At 44.2% G+C, this 21,625-nt stretch overlaps 1 protein-coding gene across 2 annotated transcripts in view; it reads left to right on the top strand.

The window, feature by feature from the left end:
• Window positions 1-1,031: 1,031 nt before the first annotated feature.
• The window catches only part of socs7 (suppressor of cytokine signaling 7), a 190,445-nt gene continuing 169,851 nt past the window's right edge, over window positions 1,032-21,625 (top strand). The window contains exon 1 of one of the 2 annotated variants that reach the window (XM_059956711.1): window positions 1,032-2,629. In XM_059956711.1, coding sequence (XP_059812694.1) covers window positions 1,770-2,629 — 860 coding nt within the window. In that variant the 5' untranslated portion in view covers window positions 1,032-1,769. The remainder of the gene's footprint in view (window positions 2,630-21,625) is intronic. The other variant, XM_059956710.1, reaches the window with a different exon arrangement.

Here is a 21,625-nt window from a genome sequence, read left to right as displayed (position 1 = left end):
AGACTTCTGTATTTTTTCCAATTCCATCTCCTGGATCATCCCAGAATCAAACTGCTCTAGGATCTTCTCCAAGCTCCTTACTCCTCACTTTAAACCTATGTACTCTGGTTTTCAGTCATAGAATCAAGAGGTTCTTAGCTCTACAATTTTCTCCCTAATCTCTCCCTTTTAAAAAAGACATTTCTGGCAATCTACTTCAATGCCCAAACCTTTCATAGTCTTCTCATGAGGGAAGTATCAAACTTTATTTGGCAGAACAATTGTATCTTTATCACATAAAGGTGCTTTAAAAATGTAAGTTTAATGTTACATACCTGCAGAGAGGAGCTGGCGGTAGTCTCAGAATGTGCTATAATTCCAATGTCAATAGAGAACGCTGTGCTGCAGTACTCCCTAACAACAGCCATCAGGAAGAAAGCAGATAACTTTGTTTCAGTTTTATTCCCCAGTCCTTCACTACAGGTAAATATAGGATTTTGAAGCCATTTTAACAGGTCCCACAAGCCATTAGATCGGCTTTATTCAAACACAGACTCCAGAGAGGCTTGCTTATAAGAGGCTTGTGTACAAGATATTAAGAGGAATAGACAGAGTGAATAGCCAGCGCCTCTTCCCCAGGGCACCACTACTCAGTACAAGAGGACATGGCTTTAAGGTAAGGGGAGGGAAGTTCAAGGGGGATATTAGAGGAAGGTTTTTCACTCAGAGAGTGGTTGGTGCATGGAATGCACTGCCTGAGTCAGTGGTGGAGGCAGATACACTAGTGAAGTTTAAGAGACTACTAGACAGGTATATGGAGGAATTTAAGGTGGGAGGTTATATGGGAGGCAGGGTTTGAGGGTCGGCACAACATTGTGGGCCGAAGGGCCTGTAATGTGCTGTACTATTCTATGTTTCTATGAGCACCGGTTCCCCCCTCCCATATTCCCAACAATTAGTTAAACTGGCCACAGCAAATAAGTGATAAAATTTTGCACAAGAGCCTATTAAAAAAGTATAGCTATTTACATATAACATCCAGGACTTGCTGCAGACGTTGCAGCTCTCGTTCATAACAATTAGCTGAATATTTTAAGGGTTATCAATTCTATTGAAACTATAGCCGCGTCTTTAGGCAAAATGCAGCACAGTCCACTATTCTCGTTTCAATAGATGCTGCCTGGCCCGTTGAGTTGCTCCAGCATTTTGTGTGTGTTGCTTTGGATTTTCAGCATCTGCAGACTTTCTCGTGTTAAAAAATATAACCTTCCTATCTCGGGCCGGAAATTCATTTCGCGTGGGGTTGAGGGAGATGAGGGTCACCTTAGAGCACGCGTTTTATTCAATATGCCTGCATAAGGATTTTTTTATTTCGCTAAATCGGCTTGTTTTATTTCAGGAGAGTGCAATTTGCTGGGAATTTGGTTTCATCTCACCCGGCTTTCTAACCTACAGGACGTCAGCTCAGTGACAGTGGGGAGGGGGTGTTGGGAGGTGGAGATTGCATTGAATTTGCGGAAGTAGGTGTGGTTTTAAAACACACGCATGTATATACATAACCTGCTAGGGTATTTGATGAAGGTTTTGTTTTTGCGCGTGTATTGCTCGGTCCCGGGACGCGGGCAGAGGCGGCAGACAAGGATGGAAAGGGCTGGCGGAGGTGGATAAATAGTTAATACAATAATCAGGCAGCAGTAACACTCACTCACACACAGAGACACAGCGACAGACAGAGAGAGACACACACACACACGGAGGAAGAGCGGGCAGTGTGCGGCAGTTCGACGGGGATGAACCCGCAGGCTTCGGCTAGCTTCGTGCTGCTGCACGTTGTGGCACCGGAGCTCCAGGAGGGAGAGGCGGCGGTGGCTGTGGGCTCGGGACTGGGGCTAAAGCCGTTGTCCTTCGATGCGAGCCGGCGGCCGACCAGGTTGCTGCAGGATGCCGCCTGCGGGCTGCGGCACCTGGAACTGCCCGCCGCCAAGGGCTCGCGGCCACAGCTGATGGTTTTCGGCGAGCCGGAGCTGGAGCTGGAACCAGAGCCGCCCGCTGTTGCCCGGGCGACAGGCGGCGGCGGGGTGGAGCGGCCCAAGCGGGCGACCTCGCCCCGTCTCTGCCCGCGCCACCGCCGCTGCTCTGGCCGGGCCCGCAGCCGGCGCGACGAACGGGTTTCCGACCTGGCTCGGGACTTTGGCGACTTCACGGTCGGGCCAGGCCGGGAGGAGTGCCCCGCCGAGCCGGGAGGCGAGGGTTCGGCGGCGCCCCGGCCTCCCGCCGAGGAGACCAGCGATGCGGTGTTGGTGCTGGGCGCGATGGACGAAGCCGGTACCGAACTGGAGGCCGAGGCTGGGCCCGGAGCTGACTGTCCCCTGCGCATCCTGTGCCGGAGCCTGGGCGAGGAACCACCCGCCGCCTGCCTGCTTCACCGGGAGCCGCAGCTCGGCCCGCCTTCACCCTCCTCCGCCAGCCCACACCAGACCGAAGACCCACCGGCCGGCCGCTCGCGCAAGACCTCGCTGAGGAGCCGCCTCACCAAACTGTTCAGAGCCCGGAGCTGCAACGGAGCGCCCGAGCCCGGAGCCAAGCGACACTCGGTGCAGCTGCAAGGCCCGGTGGACGGGACCGCGCCGCCGGAGGGCCCAGACACCAGGTACAGCTTGCTCACTGCCGTCGCCGTCCGGTCCTCCATCCGCAGACCCTTCGGGCCGTTGGGGTGTTGCCTGCTGCTGTGCTCGGGTCTCGTTCGGCGTTTGATCTCTTCGCTACCTTGTGTAATTTCAATTCTGTGTGTGTGTTCGTTCTGAACTTGGTGGTTGGGAGTTCTTCATTGTACTTGTGCATGGGATAGTAATTCGACTCGACTTGACATGCAGTGGGAACGGTCCACCCTGATACCACTGGGTTGTGGGATACTCGGGTCCAGTCACGACACCTGGCAGTGCACTGGGAGCGGAGACGGTGACAGAACTGTTTAGACCACATTAGTTTATTATTGTTAACATGTACCGAGATACAACGAAAAGCTATTGCAGGCCATCCAGGCAGTCCACTTCATCAATACACCTAGACAAACACATAACAAAATGTAGTGTTACAGTGTACTGTGCAGGTAGGCAAATGAGGTGCAGAATCCCTCAAATAGACCGCGGCGTGGCGGGTTTTATGGTAGTCCACCGTTCAGTATTTTATTTTAAAGATGGTGCTGAACACGTTCAACCAGCAACCCACCTATTTAACCCTAGCCTAATCACAGGATAATTTACAGTAGCTAACCTTCTAAATCTGCGCATCTTTGGACTGTGGTAGGAAAGCAGAGGACACAGGGAGAACGTACAAACTCCTTACAGACAGCGTTGGAATTGAACACTGAACTTCACCTCCAGCTGTAATAGCTGTGCTACTGTGGTGCCCCAATGTGTTGTGTGGCTGTTTATCCAATTGTTCCTGTTCTGTGCATTGACTGCTGGATTTCCCACTACTACACATTGGTCTTTGAGATGTTCAGAATCAATGTCCACTTAATGCAAGCCCTTTTTTAATGGAAGGTAATTCTTCAAGATAAAGAATGGAGTCCAGAGGCCTGTACTGGAGTAAAAGAACTGTGATTGTTGGTGGGAGGGAGGAACAGGGCTTGTTTTTGCTACTGTTCTGCCGAGCATTGTGCAAATGCAATTTTGGGACTGGAATGCGTGGCGACACTTGTGGGCTGCCCCCAGCACATCCTTGGCTGGTTGTTAACACAAATAATGCATTTCACTATATGTTTTGATGTGACAGGTAAACTTGAATCTTGAGTTGCAGTGCTTGTATGTCCCATCACCAAGGGTGAGATTGGTGGCGGGTTGTGAATGAAAATTATCATAAAGGCTGTGACAGCATTGTTAGGATGCCACCAATCTGATAAATTCGCCATGGTTACAGGAGATGAGGAGAAATTGTTTCCTGTGATAAAAGTCACTAATGAGAGGAAGGAATCTTAAGGTGTGTGGCAAATGAGCTACCTTTGCAAAATGAGTTTTAATTTGGAATACAGTACATAAAAGGGAGATAAATTTCTGAAACCCATCAAATGTTGAAGGGTCTCAACAGAGTAATTGTTTTCTCTGGTGGGGGAGTCTAAGCCTCTGAATAGAGGGATGCCCATTTAGAATAGAAATTAGGAATTTCTTTAACCGGAGAGTGGTGAATCTGTGGAATTTGTTGCCACGGGCAGCTGTGGAGGCTGTCATTTAAGGCAAAGGCTGATAGATTCTTGATTGTTCAGGGCATGAAGGAGTATGGGGGGAAGGCAGGAGATTGGGGTTGAGAGGAAAATGATTCAATCATGAAATAGCAGAGAAGACTCGATGGACCAAATGGCCAAATTCTGTTCCTATATCTTGTGTCTCAATGTAGACTGAATATCATTCTGAAGAGCTGGGTAAAAGGTGAAAAATCTTGCGTGTATATATTTGAAAAGAAGAGGTGTGGAGAAACTGAAGGTGGGATTAATTGGAACTATTGTGCTGGGCAGAATGGACATCCCTGCAGTAATTCTCTGGCAAGTGCTGTGGAACAGCTGTGTTGTCTTGATGAGCAGTGATCTCACCAAGCAAACCTATCACCTGCAGGAATGCTGTGATATTTCGGCAACAAGAGACTTGTCTTTAATTCTACAGAAATTTTCTGGGCTGCTTTATGTAGGGATAGAAACAATAAATGCTGGAGATGTATGGCAGGTCAGGCAGAGTTTTTGTAGAGGTTGATAAATTATTCTGATAAAAGATCTTGGGGTAGTTATGAAATATTTGATGTTATATCTGATAACCAAAGGAGGAAAGTCTGAAAGTGAGAAGTGCAGGTTTAACATCTAGAAAAGAGAACACTACAGTGCAGGACAGACCCTTCGGCTCACAGTATTGTATCGTCATTTTAACCTAGTCTAAGATCAATCTAATCCTTCTCTCCTACGTAGCCCTTCTTTTTTCTATCATCCATGCACTTTCGGTCTTCTGAAGGAACATCCTTTAGTGTCCTTTGAACTTGCCTTTGATCTGAAGGAGCATCCAACGTTGATCAGGCACTCAAGATATCTTGTTTGCTGCCATCACCAAACAAGAAACACCCCACCCCAATGCATTTCAAAACATAGCGGAGGACTTCAAACCGGCTTGTTTGAAAATTTCTCTGCCCAATTCTCAGCATATAACCTGCAGCATTTGATTACTACTATACTGTGATTATGAATGTCTACCATTCCATGCCTAGACCACATTTTGGGAATTCTGATTACTTGGCTATCCTTCACCTACCTGCATGCAGGCAGCATTTAAAGAGCAAGGCTCCAGAGATGAGGGCAACAAAGAGGTGGCCACGGGAGGTGGAGGAGAGGCTACAGGATTGCTTCAAGTCAGTGGACTGGGCCGTGTTCAAGGACGTGCAGTTGTCATGGACTATATAAAAACAGTCATAATGGCAATAAAAAGTGACTTGACTTAATACCTCCTTGTGCAATTGGATCCTGGATTTCCTCACTTGCAGACCCGTCAGTTCGAATTGGCAATACCATCTTCTCCAAGATCCCCATCAGTACAAGTGCATCACAAGTCTGTGAGCTTAGCCCCCTACTCTACTCACTTAAACTTACGACTGTGAAGCTAATCACAGCTCTAATGGCATATCCAAGTTTGCTGGCAACACCACTGTCATAGGCTGAATCAAAGTTGGTGATGAATCCGCATATAGGAGAAAGCTTTGAAAATCTGGCTGAGTGGTGTCATAACAACAACCTCTTATTCAATGTCAGCAAGACCAAGGAAATGATTATTGAGGAAGCCAAAGGTCCATTGTCCAGTCCTCATCAGAGGCAAAGAGGGTCTGCAACTCCTCAGTGTTATTATTTTCAGTGTTTAAATTCCTTGGTGTTATTTCAGAGGATCTGTCTTGGGCCAAACATGTAAATGCAATTACAAAGAAAGTACGGCAGCGTCTTTACTTCCTTAGGAGTTTGCAAAGATTCAGAATGACAGCTACTTTGAATTTTTATAGGTGTGGTGGGAGAGTATATTGACTGTTTGCATCACGGCCTGTTATTGAAACGCCAATAATTTTGAATGGAAATTCCTACTAAAAGTAGTGAATATGGCCCAGTCCATCATGGGTAAAGCCCTCCCCACCATTGAGCACATCTCCATGAAGTACTGTTGTAGGAAAGCAACAACTTCCTCCATCCAGGCCATGCTCTCTTCTCACTGCTGCCATCACAAAGAAGGTACAGGAGCATTGGGACCCACACCACCAGGTTCAGGAACAGTTATTGTCCCTCAAAGGGGTTAACTTCACTTGCCCCATCATTGAACTGTGGTTTTGCTTTCAAGGACTCTTCTTCCCATGCTCTTAATGTTGCTTACTGATTTTTTTCTTTTGCATTTGCATAGCTTGTCGTCTTAAACAGAAAGGTAGAGAATTGTCTGTTCCTGTCAACGCACTCAATAAGGTGGAGGAACTCAGCAGGCCAGGCAGCATCTATGGGGGTGGGGTGGGGGAGTGCTGCTGACGTACCGGCCCAAAACTCTTTGGCAGGACTGGAGAAGATTTAAAAGGTAGAGGCAGGGGAGAGGGAAACACCAGGTGATAGGTGAAACCTGGAGGGGGAGGGATGAAGTAAAGAGCTGGGAAGTTGATTGGTGAAAGAGACAGGAAAAAGAAAACGGTGGGGGAGGAGCACCAGAGGGAGGTGATGGGTGGGCAAGGAGATGAGGTGAGAGAGGGAAAAGAGGATGGGAAACGTAGTGGGTGGGGGGGCTTTACTTGAACTATCCAGTCTCTCAAGTCCCACCGCCAGCTCCCCTCAGATACTACCAACCCCCTCCCCCAATCGCGCCCCCCCTCCCCCTGATCCCAGCCCTCATTTGTGCTGGGTTTTCACCATTCCCTCTGACCTCCCCCTCTCTGAGGCAGGATATTTCATCCTCCATAAGGACCACACCTCAGCGAGCTCGGCACCCTCCAGCTCCTATTCCCACTCCGCCCCAATGACACCACCACCTGTTTTCAACCCCCTCCTCTTCTTGAACACCCCAGCCTGGTCTTCTGTTTGCTCTGGACCTTTTCATTGCCAACTGCCGACAGGACATTAACCATCTCAACTTCAACCCTCCTCTGTCCTATTCCAACCTCACAACTTCCGAACACTCAGCTCTCCACTCCCTCTGCATTAATCCTACCCCCACCATCAAACCGGCAGATTAGGGAGGTGCTGTAGTAGTTTGGTGAACTGACCTCTACCTTGCTGAGAACCAGCGCCAATTCTCAGACACCTCTTACTTGCCCCTCGAATACGACACCATTAAGGGGCACCAGACCATGTCTCCCACACCATCACTGACTTTATTAGCTCTGGGGATCTCTTATCAACCACCACCAACCTCACAGTTCCTGCGCCCTGCACCTCCCGCTTCTACATCCAACCCAAGAACCACAAACCTTGTCCATGCAGACCCATTGGTTCAGTCCTGCCCCAACTCTGTTTAATCCCCCTTAGTTCAGTCCATTCCTACCAAAATCTGTGATAGTTCATAGGCTCTTCATCTCCAAGAATTTCAAGTTCCCTGGTCCCCATCTTATTTTTACGATGGATGTCCAGTCCCTATACACCTCAATCCCCCACCAGGAAGTCCTCAAAGCTCTCTACAAACCAGGGCCCTGAACAGTCCTTCCAGGTGAGGTGACACTTCACCTGTGAGTCTGTTGGGGTCATTTACTGTGTTCAGTGTTCCAGGTGTCGCATCCTGTATATCGGTGAGACCCAATATAGGTTGGGAGACCGCTATGCCGAGCATCTGCGCTCTGTCCGCCAGAACAACTGGGATCTCAGAACCCATTATAGTTCCACTTCCCATTCTGATATGTCTGTCTGTGGCCTCCTTCACTGTCGTGATGAGGCCACACTTGTATTCCGTTTGGGTAGCCTCCAACCTGATGGCATGAACATTGATTTCTGTAACTTTTGGGAATGCCCCCCCCACCCCCACACCCCCTTCTCCATTTCCCATCCCCTTTTCCCTCTCTCACCTTATCTCCTTGCCCACCCATCACCTCCCTCTGGTGCTCCCCCTTTCTTCCGTGGCCATCTGTTTCTTTCACCAATCAACTTCTTGGCCAGCTGAGTTCCTCCAGCATTTTGTGTGTGTTGCTCGGATTTCCAGCATCTGCAGATTTTCTCTTGTTTGTCTGTTGCTGTTGTGAGTTTTAAATGTGAGATAGGTATGTCATACTAAATTGGAGGTTGTGACACCTGTCTCTCTTTGAGATGAAAGAAAATAATGTTTTTAAATAGATTAAGTGTTCACAGAGTAAAGATCTAAAGATAAGTTTTGTCACATGTACATCCGAGTGTGGCTTGGGTAAGTGTCTTTCTTCATCTGTTCGTGTATAGAACAGTTGAGAATGGCTCCAGGGGTGCTGTGTGAGATGAGAATTGTGGGAAACCTCCAGCCTCCCTGATGACCACTTCTGCAGCTTCTTGGAGAATGTCAAGGAACTGGAGCTACAGCTCGATGACCTTGGGCTTACACTAGAGAATGGGGAGATGATAGATAGGAGCTACAGGGAGGTAGACACCCCCAAGTTGCAGGAGGCAGATAACTGGGTGACTCAGGAGAGGGAAAGGAGATGGACAGACAGTGCAGAACCCTGTGGTCGTTCCCCTCAATAATAAGTATACTGCTTTGGATACTGTTGAAGGGTTCAACCTTCCAGGGGAGCTGCAGTGACTGGGACTCTGGCACTGAGTGAGCTCAGAAGGGAAATGGATGAAGAGAACTACAATAATGAAAAGGGATTCCATGGTCAGAGGAATAGACACGAGATTCTGTGGAAGCGATAGACACCTGGATGGTATATTGCTTCCCAGGTGTCAGGATCAATGACATCTCAGATCAGGTCTCCGAAAGGGGAAGGTTGAGCAGCCAGAGGTATTGGTACATATTGGCACCAACCACCTAGGTAGGAAAAGGGAAGGGACAGTTTAGGGAGTTGGGTAGAAAGCTGGAAAGCAGGACCATCGGAGTAGTAATCTCGATTGCTCCCTGTGCCAGTGAGGGTAAGAATAGGAAGCACAAAATACACTGCAGATGCTGGGGTCAAAGCAACACGCTGGAGGGAACTCAGCAGGTCGGGCAGCACCCTTGGAAATAAACAGTCAAAGTTTCGGGCCCAGACCCTTCGTCAGGTGCCAAGAGTAGGATGATTTGGCAGATGAATGCGTTGGCTGAGGAACTGGTGCAGGTGGTAGGGCTTCGGACTTCTGGATCATTGAGATCTCTTCTGGGGAAGGTATGACCTGTACAAAGGAGATGCGTTACACCTGGGGGACCATTATCCTTGCGGGTGGGTTTCTAGAGCTATTAGGGAGGGTTTGAACTAATTTAGCAGGAGTGATGGGGCTAAGCAGTTGGTATACAAGCGGGTGCAGTGTGCAGTGAGGCTCTGAGGAAGGACAAGTAGATCATAGGGCAAAATTGCAGTCAGTGGGATTAGTTGCATTGTAATATGGGGACAATGTAAAAGGGTGATAAATGTAGGACTGAAGGTGTTATATTTGAATGTACGCAGTATTCGGAGTAAGGGAGATGATCTTCTAACGCAGTTAGATTGGCAGTTGTGATATTGTGGGCATCCTGAGTCATGGCTGAAGGAAGATCATAGTTGGGAGCTTAACATCCAAGGATACATATTGTATTGAAAAGACAGGTAGGTCGGCAGAGGAGGTGGGGTGGCTTTGATTTTTAAAAAAAAATCAAATCTCTCGAAAGAGGTGACATAGGGTTTGAAGATGTAGAATCTTTGTGGTTAGAGTTAAGAAACTGTAAGGGTAAAGAGACCCTCATGGGAGGTGCATATAGGCCTCTGAACAGTAGCCAGAATCTGGGCTACAAATTACAATGGGAGATAGAAAAGGCATGTCGAAAGGACAATGTTACGATAGTCATGGGGGATTTCAATATGCAGGTAGATTGGGAAAATCAGGTCAGTGCTGGATCCCAAAGAGAATTTGTAGAATGCCTACAAGATTACTTTTTGGAGCAGCTTGTGGTTGAGCCCACTAGGGAAAAGTCTATTCTGGATTAGAAGTGTAATGAACCAGATTTGATTATGGAGCTTAAGGTAGACATCACCCTGCAATTTGAGAAGAAGCTAAAGTCGGATCTATCATTATTACAGTGGAATGAAGTGAATTACAGAGACATGAGAGAGGACCTGGCTAAAGTTGCTTGAAATGGGACACTAGCAGGGATGACAGCACAACAGCAATAGATTTGGAGGCTTAAAAAAAATAATCCAACAGAAGGCAGCTAAAAAGGCATTACGAAGGGAAAAGATGAAATATGCTTGCCAATAATATCAGGGGATACCAAAAGATTTTTCAGATATATAGAGTAAAAGAAGTGAGGGGAGATTTCGAACTGCTGGAAAATGACACTGGAGAGGTAGTGATGAGTGACAAGAAAATAGTGGACAAACTGAAGTATTTTGCATCAGTCTTCACTGTGGAAGACACTAGCAGCATGCTGGAGGTTCGAGAGTGTCAGGTGATAGAAGTGAGTCCAATTGATAGTACTAGGGATTACTAGTGCTTGGGAAGTTGAAAGGTCAGAAGGTAGATAAGTCATCTGGACCAGATGGACTGTACCCCATGCTCTGGAAAGAAGTGGCTGGGGAGCTTGTGGAGGCCTTGGTAATGATCTTTCAAGAATTACTAGATCCCGGAATGGTTCTGGAGGATTGTAAAATTGCAAATGTCATTCCACTCTTCAAGAAGAAAGGGAGGCAAAAGAAAGGAAATTATAGGCCTATTAGTTTGCCCTCAGTGGTTGGGAAGATTTTGGAGTTAATTGTTAAAGATGAAGTTTTGGGGTACTTGGAGGCACATGTTAAAATAAGCTGAAGTCAGCATAATTTCCTTAAAGGAAAATATTGTTTGACAAATCTGGAATTCTTTGAATAACAAGCAGAATAGATAAAGGAGAATTGGTGGATGTTGTGTACTTGGATTTTCAGAAGGTCTTTGACAAGGTGCCATACATGAGGCTACTTAACAAGCTATGAGCCTATGGTATTACAGGAGAGAGGATGGGTTGATTTGCAGAAGCAAAGAGTGGGAATAAAGAGAGCTTTTTCTGGTTAGCTGCTGGTGACTAGTGGTGTTTGACAGGGGTGTGTTGGGACTGCTTTTTATGTTATATGTCAATGATTTGGCTGATGGAAATGATGGCTTTGTGGCCAGGTTTGCAGATGATATGAAGATAATTGGATGGGCAGGTAGTGTTGAGGAAGCAGGGAGTCTGCCGAAGGACTTAGACAGATTAGGAGAATGGGCAAAGAAGTGGCAGATGGAGTATAGTGTAGGGAAGTGTATGGTCATGCACTTTGGTGGAAGGAATAAAAGTGCGGACTATTTTCTAAATGGGCAGAAAATTTGAAAATCAGAGGTTCAAAGGGACTTGGGAGTCCTTGTGCAGGATTCCCTAAGGTTAATTTGCAGGTTGAGTCTGTGGTGAGAAAGGAAAATGCGATGTTGACCTTCATTTCGAGAGGACTAGAATATAAAAACAAATGCTGATGTTTTAATAAAGCACTGGTGAGGCCACACGGAGTATTGTGTGCAGTTTTGGCCTCCTTATCTAAGAAAGGATATACTGACATTGGAGAGGGTTCAGAGGCGGTACACGAGAATAATTTCGTGAATGAAATGGTTATTGTATTCTGGGCCTGTATTTGCTGAAATTTAGAATGTGGGGGTGGGGAGGGGATCTCATCGAAACATATCGAATATTGAAAGGCCAAGATAGTGGATGTGGAGAGGAAAGTGGGAGAGTCTAGGACCAGAGGGCACAGCCTCAGAATAGAGGGATGTCCCTTTCGACCAGCGATGAGGGATTTCTTTAGCCATACGGTTGTGAATCTGTGGGATTCATTGCCACAGACAGCTGTAGAGCCATGTCATTGTATATGTGAAGTGGAGGTTGATAGGTTCCTGATTATTAAAGTCTTCAAAGGTTATAGGGAGAAGGCAGGAGAATGAGGTTGAGAGAGATAATAAATTGGCTATGATGGAATGGCAATGGAAGACTCTGGGCTGAATGGCCTAATTCTGCTACTATATCTTCTGGTCTCCGTCGTATGAATCCATGCTCTATTTTGCACCATTTGTCGTCAAGTAAGATATTAATCTGTATTGTGGGAAGACAGCAGGGAGGGAACAATTATTAATATCCAAAGAGGTTTAAAATGTTGCTTTGCAGCTGCAGTGTGTGCAGCATATAATAAAAAAAAACTGAATTACAATAAGACATTAGGTATTACAAAAAGAGGGGAAAAATGCTTTTTTTAAAAAAAAGTGAGATAGTGTACACAGGTTCATTGTTCAGAAATCTGATCACAGAGTGGAGGAAGCTGTTCCGAAAATGTTGCGTGCGTCTTCAGGCTCCTGTACCTCCCCCTCGTTGAGAAGAGAGCATGTCCTGGTTGACAGGTGTCCTTTAACTGACGCCACATTTCTGAAGTATCACCCTTTGAAGATGCCCTCAATGCTGGGGAAGCTAGTGCCTGCGATGGAACTGGCTGAGTTTCCAACTTTCTGCTGCTTTTTCCTGATCCTGTGTTGGCACATTCATACCACACGGTGATGCAGCCAGCTAGAATGCTCTCCATGGTACATCTGTAGAAAATTGCAAGAGTCTTTAGTGACATAGCAAGGCTCCACAAACTCCAAATGAAATATAGCTGCTGTAGCCTTTGTAACTGGATCAGTGTTGGGTCCAGGATTGATCTTCAGAGATACTGAAACTCGACATCTTGAAACTGATGATTTCTTGATGAGGGCTAGTGTCTGGTCCTTTGACTTCTCCTTCCTGAATTCCACAATCAGTTCCTTGGTCTGACTGATATTGTGTGCAAGGTTGTTGCTGTGACACCACTCAACCAGCTGATCTATCTCACTCCTGTATGCCTTCTTTCTATCATCTGAAATTCTGCCAACAGTAGTTGTGTCATCAGCAAATTTATAGATGACATTTAGACTATGCCTAGCCACACAGATGTGGGCTAATCATGCATCCTTAAGGTGTGTCAGTGTTGACTGTCAGTGAGGAGATGTTATTTCCAATCTGCACTGACTGATTTTCCAATGAGAAAGTTGAGGATCTGGTTAGAGGGAGATACAGAGACCTAGGTTTTAGAGCTTTGGAGCTTGTTGATTAGAACTGAGTGTATAAGCTGGGTGCAGCAGTCGTTGAACTGGCTAAACTGAGTGAATTAGCAGGAAGGTTTTCACATGGACAATTGTACAGCCTTGATCAAATGACAGTGCGGAGTAGATATCAACCAGTAAAAGCTACTGGGTATTTGCTAGCTCTGTGCACTGATGTTACAAGAACTGGCACATTCCAGGCTGTAAGACTAAATGCTTGTTGCAACCACTATATTGGGTTCTTCTGCTGCTGGAGAGGAAGGGACAGCAATGGGTGGAGATGCCCCTCAATTACTGTAGTAGTTTGCCAGCCCAGAGGGCCACATGAGTGACAACAGTCCTATTGGTTTTAAGGAATGAACATTACATAATGCATTGATGCTGAATGTAAGCATGAAAGACATTTCAGTTTATTCTTGTAATTTTTTATATTGTAAATGAACTTCTTTGATATTAAAGTAAATTACAGTTCCAGCAAGGTGACTTCTAAAAACATTGGGCCTTAGTGTGGCTGTTGATATTGTCAATTGAGTAAATTTATTATCAATCTACATGTATGTCACTATGTACAACCCTGAGATTTGTTTTCTTGAGGGCATACTCAATAAATCCATAACAGAATCAATGAAAGACTGCCCAACTTTGGCATTCAACCACGGTGCAAAAGAAGACAGAACGCAAATACAAAAAGAAAGGAATAATAAATATCAAGAACATGAGATGAAGAGTCCTTGAGAGTGAATCCACAGAATGTCGTTGAATGAAGTTATCCCCTCTGGTTCAGGAGTATGATGATTGAAGGGTAATAACTGTTCCTGAACCTGGTGCTGTGAGTCCAAAAGCTCCTGTGCCACTTTTCTGATGGTATCAGTGAAAAGAGAGCATGTCCTGCATGGTGGTTTCTTGGCAGATGCTGCTTTCCTGCAACAATGTTTTCTGTATATGTGCTAAATGGTGGGGAGGGTTTTAACCATGAAAGACTGGGCTGTAACCACTACTTTCTGTAGGATTTTCCATTCAAGGTCATTGATGTTTCTATACCAGGCTGTGATGCAGCCAAACAATATACTCTCCACTACACATCTGTAGGTGTTTGTTGAAGTTTTAGGTATCATGCCATATTTCCGTAGACTCCTAAGGAAGTAGAGGCGTTGTCGTGCTTTCTTCATAATTGCGTTTGCATGTGGGACTCAAGACAGGTCCTCTGAAATAATAACACTGAGGAATTTAAAGTTGTTAACCCTCCTTCTTTGGTCCTCCAATGAGGACCGGCTCACGGACCTGTGGTTTCCTTCTGTCCTTTGACCTGTAAACTTACATTACAATCTGTGAGGGAAGGGTTATTACGACACCAGGCCCTGTCTCTGTTATGAGCTTCAGGCTCATACTCAACCCCTCCACTGGATTTGTGAATGGACAGTGCCCCCATGAGCACAACCTCACTATTTTTACTTTCTGCATTGCTTTTTTTTAAACAACATATATATTTCTTGTAATTTGTTTTTATGTATTGCACTGTACTGTCACAAAACAACAAATTATGATGTACGCTCAGTGGCCACTTTACTAGGTACACCTGTACGTCTTGTTATTGCAAATATCTAATCAGCCCATCACATGGCAGCAATTTAATGCATAAAAGCACGCAGAGGTTCAGTTGTTGTTCAAACCAAACATCAGAATGGGGAAGAAATGTGATCTAAGTGACTTTGACCGTGGAATGTTTGTTGCCAGACAGGGTGGTTTGAGTATCTCAGAAACTGTTAATCTCCTGGGGTTTTCACACACAACAGTTTCTAGAGCGGGGGTTCCCAACCTAGGGTCCACAAACCCCTTATTAGTATTGATCCATGGCATAAAAATTTTGGGAACCCCTACTCTAGAGTTTACAGAGACAGTGTAAAAAAAACATCCAGCAAGTAGCAGTTCTGTGGGTGAAAAACGCCTTGTTAATGAGAGAGATCAGAGGAGAATGGCCAGCCTGGTTCAAGCTGACAGGAAGGTGACAGTAACTCAGATAACCACACGTTAGAACAGTGGTGTGTGGAAGAGCATCTCTGAACTCTCAACATGTCAAATGTTGAAGTAAATGGGCTACAGCAGAAGGCCATGAATTTAGGTACAGGAGGTAACTAATTAAGATTCAGGGTTAACCTTTATTCAAGTCTGTAGATTTTGTTTTTAGCTGTGTCCAGATAGACCGCAGTGGTTATATTGGATGTATAAAGTTCAACTATCAGACTCCTCTGGAATGGAACTTAAATCAAAAGAACAATAATCATAACAGAATCAATGAAAGACCATCCAATAGGACATTCAACCAGTGCGTAGAAGAAAAACTGTGCAAGTACAAAAAGAAATAATAATAAGTTATAAATACCAAGAACATGAGATGAAACAGCAATGGCAGTATGAGAGCATGGCCTGGATGGTGGGGGTCCTTAATGATGGATGTTGCTACATTGCCGCAGCGCTCTTTGTAGATACGCTCAATGGTGGGGAGGGCTTAATCTGTGATGAAATGGGCCTGTGTCCACTTTCTTCTTGTTTGCTCTTCTTGTTTCCAATTCACACTTCACCCTGCAATAGAGCTCTGCAAGCCAACTCTGTCATTCACAAAAGTCATGATTTTGCTTTGTTCATTATCCCAGCTACTCATGGAAGTATGTGTGCCAAGCACGAGAAAATGGGCTTTGTATAGGTGAGTACTTTGTCAGCGTGGACACAATGGCTTTTTTCTGTGTTGTGTGGCTAACCCCACATCCTCTGATTCCTTTAATCTTTCAGCCTCAATCTTGAACATACCTAAGGGCTGAGCAATTTCCCTGTCTTGAGGAATGGAATTCCAAAGACTTACAGTCCACTTCATTTACTTATTAACAATACAAGCCCACGACCCCAATTAACCCTGAATTTATCACAGGACAATTTACAATAACCAATTGACCTATCCTGTATGTCTTTGGACTGTGGGAGGAAACCGGAGCACCCAGGGAAAACCCACGTATTCCACGGGGAGGACGTACAGAGACTCCATACAGAACAGTGCGGAATTGAACTCCAAACTCCCAAATGCCCCAAACTGTAATAGCTGCTATGCTACTTGCTAAAGTTCTTCTCATCTTGGTCCTGAATGGCTGATCTCTTGTTCCAAATTCTAAATGTTGAGTATGCCCATAAGAAAATGAACCTCAGGACTGTATATGGTGACATATATGTACTTTGATAATTTACTTTAAAGGAGGTACAGGAACCTAGGATCCTACACCACCTGGTTCAGGAACAGTTATTACTCTTCAGTGATCAGGCTTCTGAACCAATGTAGATAACTTCACTCACCTCAACTCTGACTCGGGTTCTCAGTATTATTGTTTATGGTTTTTGGTTCATGGTTTTTCTTTTGCAATTGGTTGATTGTCAGCTTTTTTTAAAATTGCATTTCTTTGTTCTGCTGTTAATGCCTGCAAGAAAATGAATCTCAGGGTAGTATCTGGTGACAATTATGTACTTTGATAATAAATTTACTTTGAATTTGAACTTTTCAAGGTAGTTTCCCCAGCAGCAAAACTTGGGTGAATCAAAAGTATTCCTCTTCATGAAGCAGGTTATTTGGAAAGACTACAATGGATGTGAATTCAATAGTAGTTTCAAAATAGAATTCATAAATCCATGATAAGGGGGAATTGGGACTTATTGGGGAATTGTTGAGAGCAGACACAGTCACACTGAGACAAATGCTTCCTTTCTGTGCCTTGTGATCCCTGATCTGATTCTGAAGGTTGAATTTTACACGTAGCATTTCTAAATTGGCAGCAGTGTCCTCCTTCGCTTTAGTCTCTGATCCTTCTCAGCCCCAGGGGAAATTAATTGGGGAGGAGGCCATTGCTTCAGACATTGTGCAGCTTAATATGATTTAATTCAGGGTAAAGTGTAGTGAAATAATACAAATATCTCCCACGTAACCAGCCTGGAGTTTGACCTGAGTCAAACCTAGTTGCTTATGGAGTGGATAATGCAGTCAGCAGAAATTAACAGATTTATACAAACAGTGATGGACTGGTGTAGACCCTTTGTTCTGTGCATCATGACTTGCAGAGTTTACAAAATTTCAGCACAGGAGGTGGTGAGTTGGTTCTTCTGATGTGCATTGCCTGTATCCAACAGAGCAAGCTAGCTAATCATTTTTAAACAGTTTGTGTTTCAAAGCTCTGAGAGCATACTTACTGGGAAAATCTAAGAATGAAGGGTCTCGAACCAAAACACTGACTGCCTTTTTTTTTCCTCCGTAGATCTTGCCTGACCTGATTGAGTTCAGAATCAGGTTTATTATCACTGATGTGTAGTGAAATTTGTGTTGTGGCAGCAGTACGGTGCAACAAATAAAACATCTTGCAATAAATTTTTTTAAAAAGTGAGGTGGTGTTCACAAACCTTCAGAAATCTGATGGCTGGGGGGAGAAGGAGTTGTTCCTAAAATATTTTGTGTGCACCTTTAGGCAACTGATGGTAGAAATGAGAATAATTCCTGTCCTGAATTGTGAGTCCTTAACGACGGATGCCACCTTTCTGAGGCGTCACCTTTTGAAGGTGTCCTCAATGCTAGTGCCCATGATAGCTGGCTGAGTTTACCATCTTTTGCAGCTTTTTCCAATCCTGTGCACTGGCACCTCCATACCAGGCATTGATGCAACCAGTCAGAATGCTCTCCATGGTACATGGTGCATGCTCTTTGGTGATCTGCAGTGTTCAACACATTCCTTCAGCCCATTACCTTTTCCAGCTTCTCACTGCCCTCTCCCCACCTTTTTTCCCCTTTCCTTTCCCGTCTTGTTGAAGGTTCTTGACCCCGCACCATTGTGTATTCCTCTCAATAGATCAGGGGTTCCCACCTTGGGGTCCACGGAACCTTCAATTAATAGGGGTCCATGCTAATTTTTTTTTTAAAAAAAGTTGGGAACCCTTTCCGTAGATGATGTCTCACCTGCTGAGTTCCTGTGTGTGTGTGTGTCTTGATTTCCAGCATCTGCAGAAACTGTTGTGTTTAATGCAGACTAGTAACTGATGAAAGGTGCAGTCTTTGCACTGCAGCCAGTTTTGAGATGCAAGGCAAATTTCAATCTTTTGTTTTTTAAATATGTACAGAGCCACTTGAATTGGTGAGAATCTAAGAACCAATATTATTCAAACAATTTATGCCCACAGAATGCTCCTTTTAACCAGTAATCTTTCATTAAGACCTTACAATACTCTAGTGCTGCCTTCATTACTAATTACTCATGAATATCCAATGATTTGAAAAGGAAATAAAGAAGCTCATTATTTATTGCCTCTTATGTCCTCAGGGCTTTTCAAATGTGTTTTCCCGTCTATCCTAACATGCCCTTCCCCACAGTGTCCAAAAACATACAGTGCCTAGAGAGTAACAAGAAACCAGATTTAAAAATCTATGAGACACACAGACTGCAGATGCTCAAATCACACAAAATGATGGAGTAACTCGGTGGGTCAGGCAGCATCTCAGAACTGAGTTTATCATCGCTGACATGTGAAATTTGTTTTGCTGTAGCAGTGCAGTGCAATACATTAGAAAACCTACAAATTACAATAAGAAATAGAAAAATATGCAATGAGAAATAGGTGTTCATGGATGTTTTTGATAAGATTATCAATTTAGTAAGGGCATCAAAGGTTATGGGAAGAAGGCAGGAGAATGTGGTTGAGGGATAGTAGATCCACCATGATGGAATGGGTGAGCTGAATCAATGGGCCAAATGGGCTAATTTTGCTCCTATGTCTTTTGGTGATTCAGAAATCTGATGGCGGAGGGAAGGAAGATTTTCCTAAAACATTAGGTGTTTGTCTTCAGGCTCCTGTGCCACCTCTTTGGTAGCAATGAGAAGAGTTTATCTCCTGAGTGATGGGGATCCTTCATGGTGAGTGCTGCATTCTTGAGGCATCACCTTTTGAAGTCCTTGATGGTGGGGTGTCCATGATGGAGTTGGCTGAGTTTCCAATCTGGTGCAGTGGTGTCATGTCAAATCTGTGGTGACGCACCAAATTTCTTCAGACTCTTGAATGAAATGTAGCCGCTGGCATGCCTTCTTCCTAATTGGAAGGAAATAAACAATCTGTTTTTGAGTTGAGAGCTACCTTCAATCCTGATAAACAGTCTCGATCCAAAACGTCAACTGTCTATTTCCCTCCGTAGATCCTGCCTGAACTGATGAGTTTGAATCAGGTTTATTAACACCGGCATACAGCATGTTGTGAAATTTTTTGTTTTGTGGCAGCAGGACTGTGCTATGCATTAAAGAAAGCTATAAATTACAATTAGAAAAATATTAAATAAGTAAAGCAAAAAGAGCAAAATATTGGGGTAATGTTCATGGACCATTCAGAAATCTGTCAGAGGGGAAGAAGCTGTTCCTAAAATGTCTGTCTGTCTGACCTCCTCTCTAATGGTAGTAATAGGCGAGCACGTCCTCGGTGATAAGAGTCCTTAATGATAGATGCCACTGCCTTGAATTTTTTTTTGATTCCTCCATTGGTTGGTTGCCCATCCTGTTGGGTGTGGTCTTTCATTGACTCTAATGTTTCTTGGATTTACTGAGCATGCCCACAAGAAAATGAATCTCAGGGATGGATATGGTGATGTGTATTCTGATGAATTTACTTTGAACATTGTACTTCATGGATTTTAAAATTTTGAAACTCTTTGCTTTTTGAAAACCCACACTGGTTTGGGAGGAGAAAAATCTGGGGATTTCCCCTTTTTGCTTTCCCCTTAACTTGCAAACGCAAAACCCAGTCTATCAGATTGTTGGGTTGTTTATCCTAGCGTAACCTTCCTTCTAGTGTTGATCTCCACCCGAGCTAGGAATGTTTGAAGGAACACAATGATGCTTCTTTCAGACATGACACTGCAGCCCTTTCAGATCTGTCTTGGTTAAGAGTGTGGTGGCACAGTATTGTAGCAGCTTAATGTTAATACAGAGCCAGTGGTCACCAATTGGGCTTCAGTTTCCACTTCTGTCTGTAAGGAGTTTGTACATTCTTCCCATGACTGTGTGGATTCCTCCAGGTGCTCCAGTTTCCTCCCACAGTCCAGAGACACATAGGCTAGGGTTAGTGACTTGTGGGCATGCTACGTTATTGCCAGAAGCGTAGCAACACTTGATTTGAAGCAAGTGACCCATATTACTGTATATTTTGATATACTTGTGACAAATAGATCTTTATCTCGAAGAGTGGGTCTGAGATGCCTATTATTAGCCTCCTTGGGTTGTGGTTTTTCTGGTGTGTTCATAATCGGGGGGGAGGCGAAGAATAGCATTTTCTCATCAAGCCAGCTCTTATGCACGAAGTTCCACGAAAGGCCAGCAGAAGAAGGTACCAAAGGAAAGTGTTATTTAGATACAGTGCCTGGAAAGTATTCCACAACTACTTTCATACTTTACTGTCTCATTTTCTAAATGGAAAACATTGAGGTAGGATTTTTGAGCAAATATACAAAACATCTCAAATCAAAAGAAATATTCCCAAACTTGTCAACAATTGACTCAATTTAAAAACTAAAATTGAGGCTGAAAAGGTATTCATCCCCTTTGTAATTATTACACTAGCTTCCATCAGGTGCAATACCTTATGAAATTGCCTTAATATTATAATAAATTGTGTAATTATATTCATTTCCTTCCATAGATGCTGCCTGACCTGCTGAGGTCCTCCAGCATCTTGTGTCTATTTCACTCATATTAATCCTTTACTGCTGCTTTTTCCTGTTTTATCTTCTTTCTAATCAGAGTAACATTTCCATTTAACTATACATGTCTGCTGTTCCATCCAGTGCCTAGATTCAAATTCATGACATTCTGAGGACTAGTTGTGTCATGGAGTTCAGAGCCAAATCTAATCGGAGGATTTTCTTGACCAGGTTTCCAGGGAAACAGAATCAGGTTTATTACTCATGAAATTTGTTATTTTGTGGCAACAATACAGTGCAATATATTAAATTTTTCATGCAGTCAAATCAGTATGTTATATATGTAATGAAAAAATAAGTTTTGCTAAAGTTAGGTAATGGGTCACACCCGTGTCACCAAGGAGTGCAGGCTGAGTGGGATACGAGAGATAACTGGCCAAACAATTCAGTCTGCTTAATTGATAATGGACAAAAGGTAAAGAAATCTTGTAAGGAAAACTGGCAGAATTACCTGATTTTTAAAACCAGAGTAATTTCAAATGTGGCAAGTGAAACAGAATGTGTACAAATATATAAAATTAATCCTAATCTCTTGCAGGTCTGTTTCTAGGCATGATTGATGGTGAAATTATTGAATCATCTCCATTCTGGCCAGGCATAGTAGTGTCATGGCTCACAGTTTAAAATACAGTATACAGGGAAACCTGACACAC

Source organism: Hypanus sabinus, chromosome X1, assembly GCF_030144855.1.
Source record: "Hypanus sabinus isolate sHypSab1 chromosome X1, sHypSab1.hap1, whole genome shotgun sequence".
NCBI classification, from domain to species: Eukaryota; Metazoa; Chordata; class Chondrichthyes; order Myliobatiformes; family Dasyatidae; genus Hypanus; species Hypanus sabinus.
The sequence above is the reverse complement of the archived record's forward strand: the minus strand, read 5'-3'. Positions and strand labels throughout refer to the sequence as shown.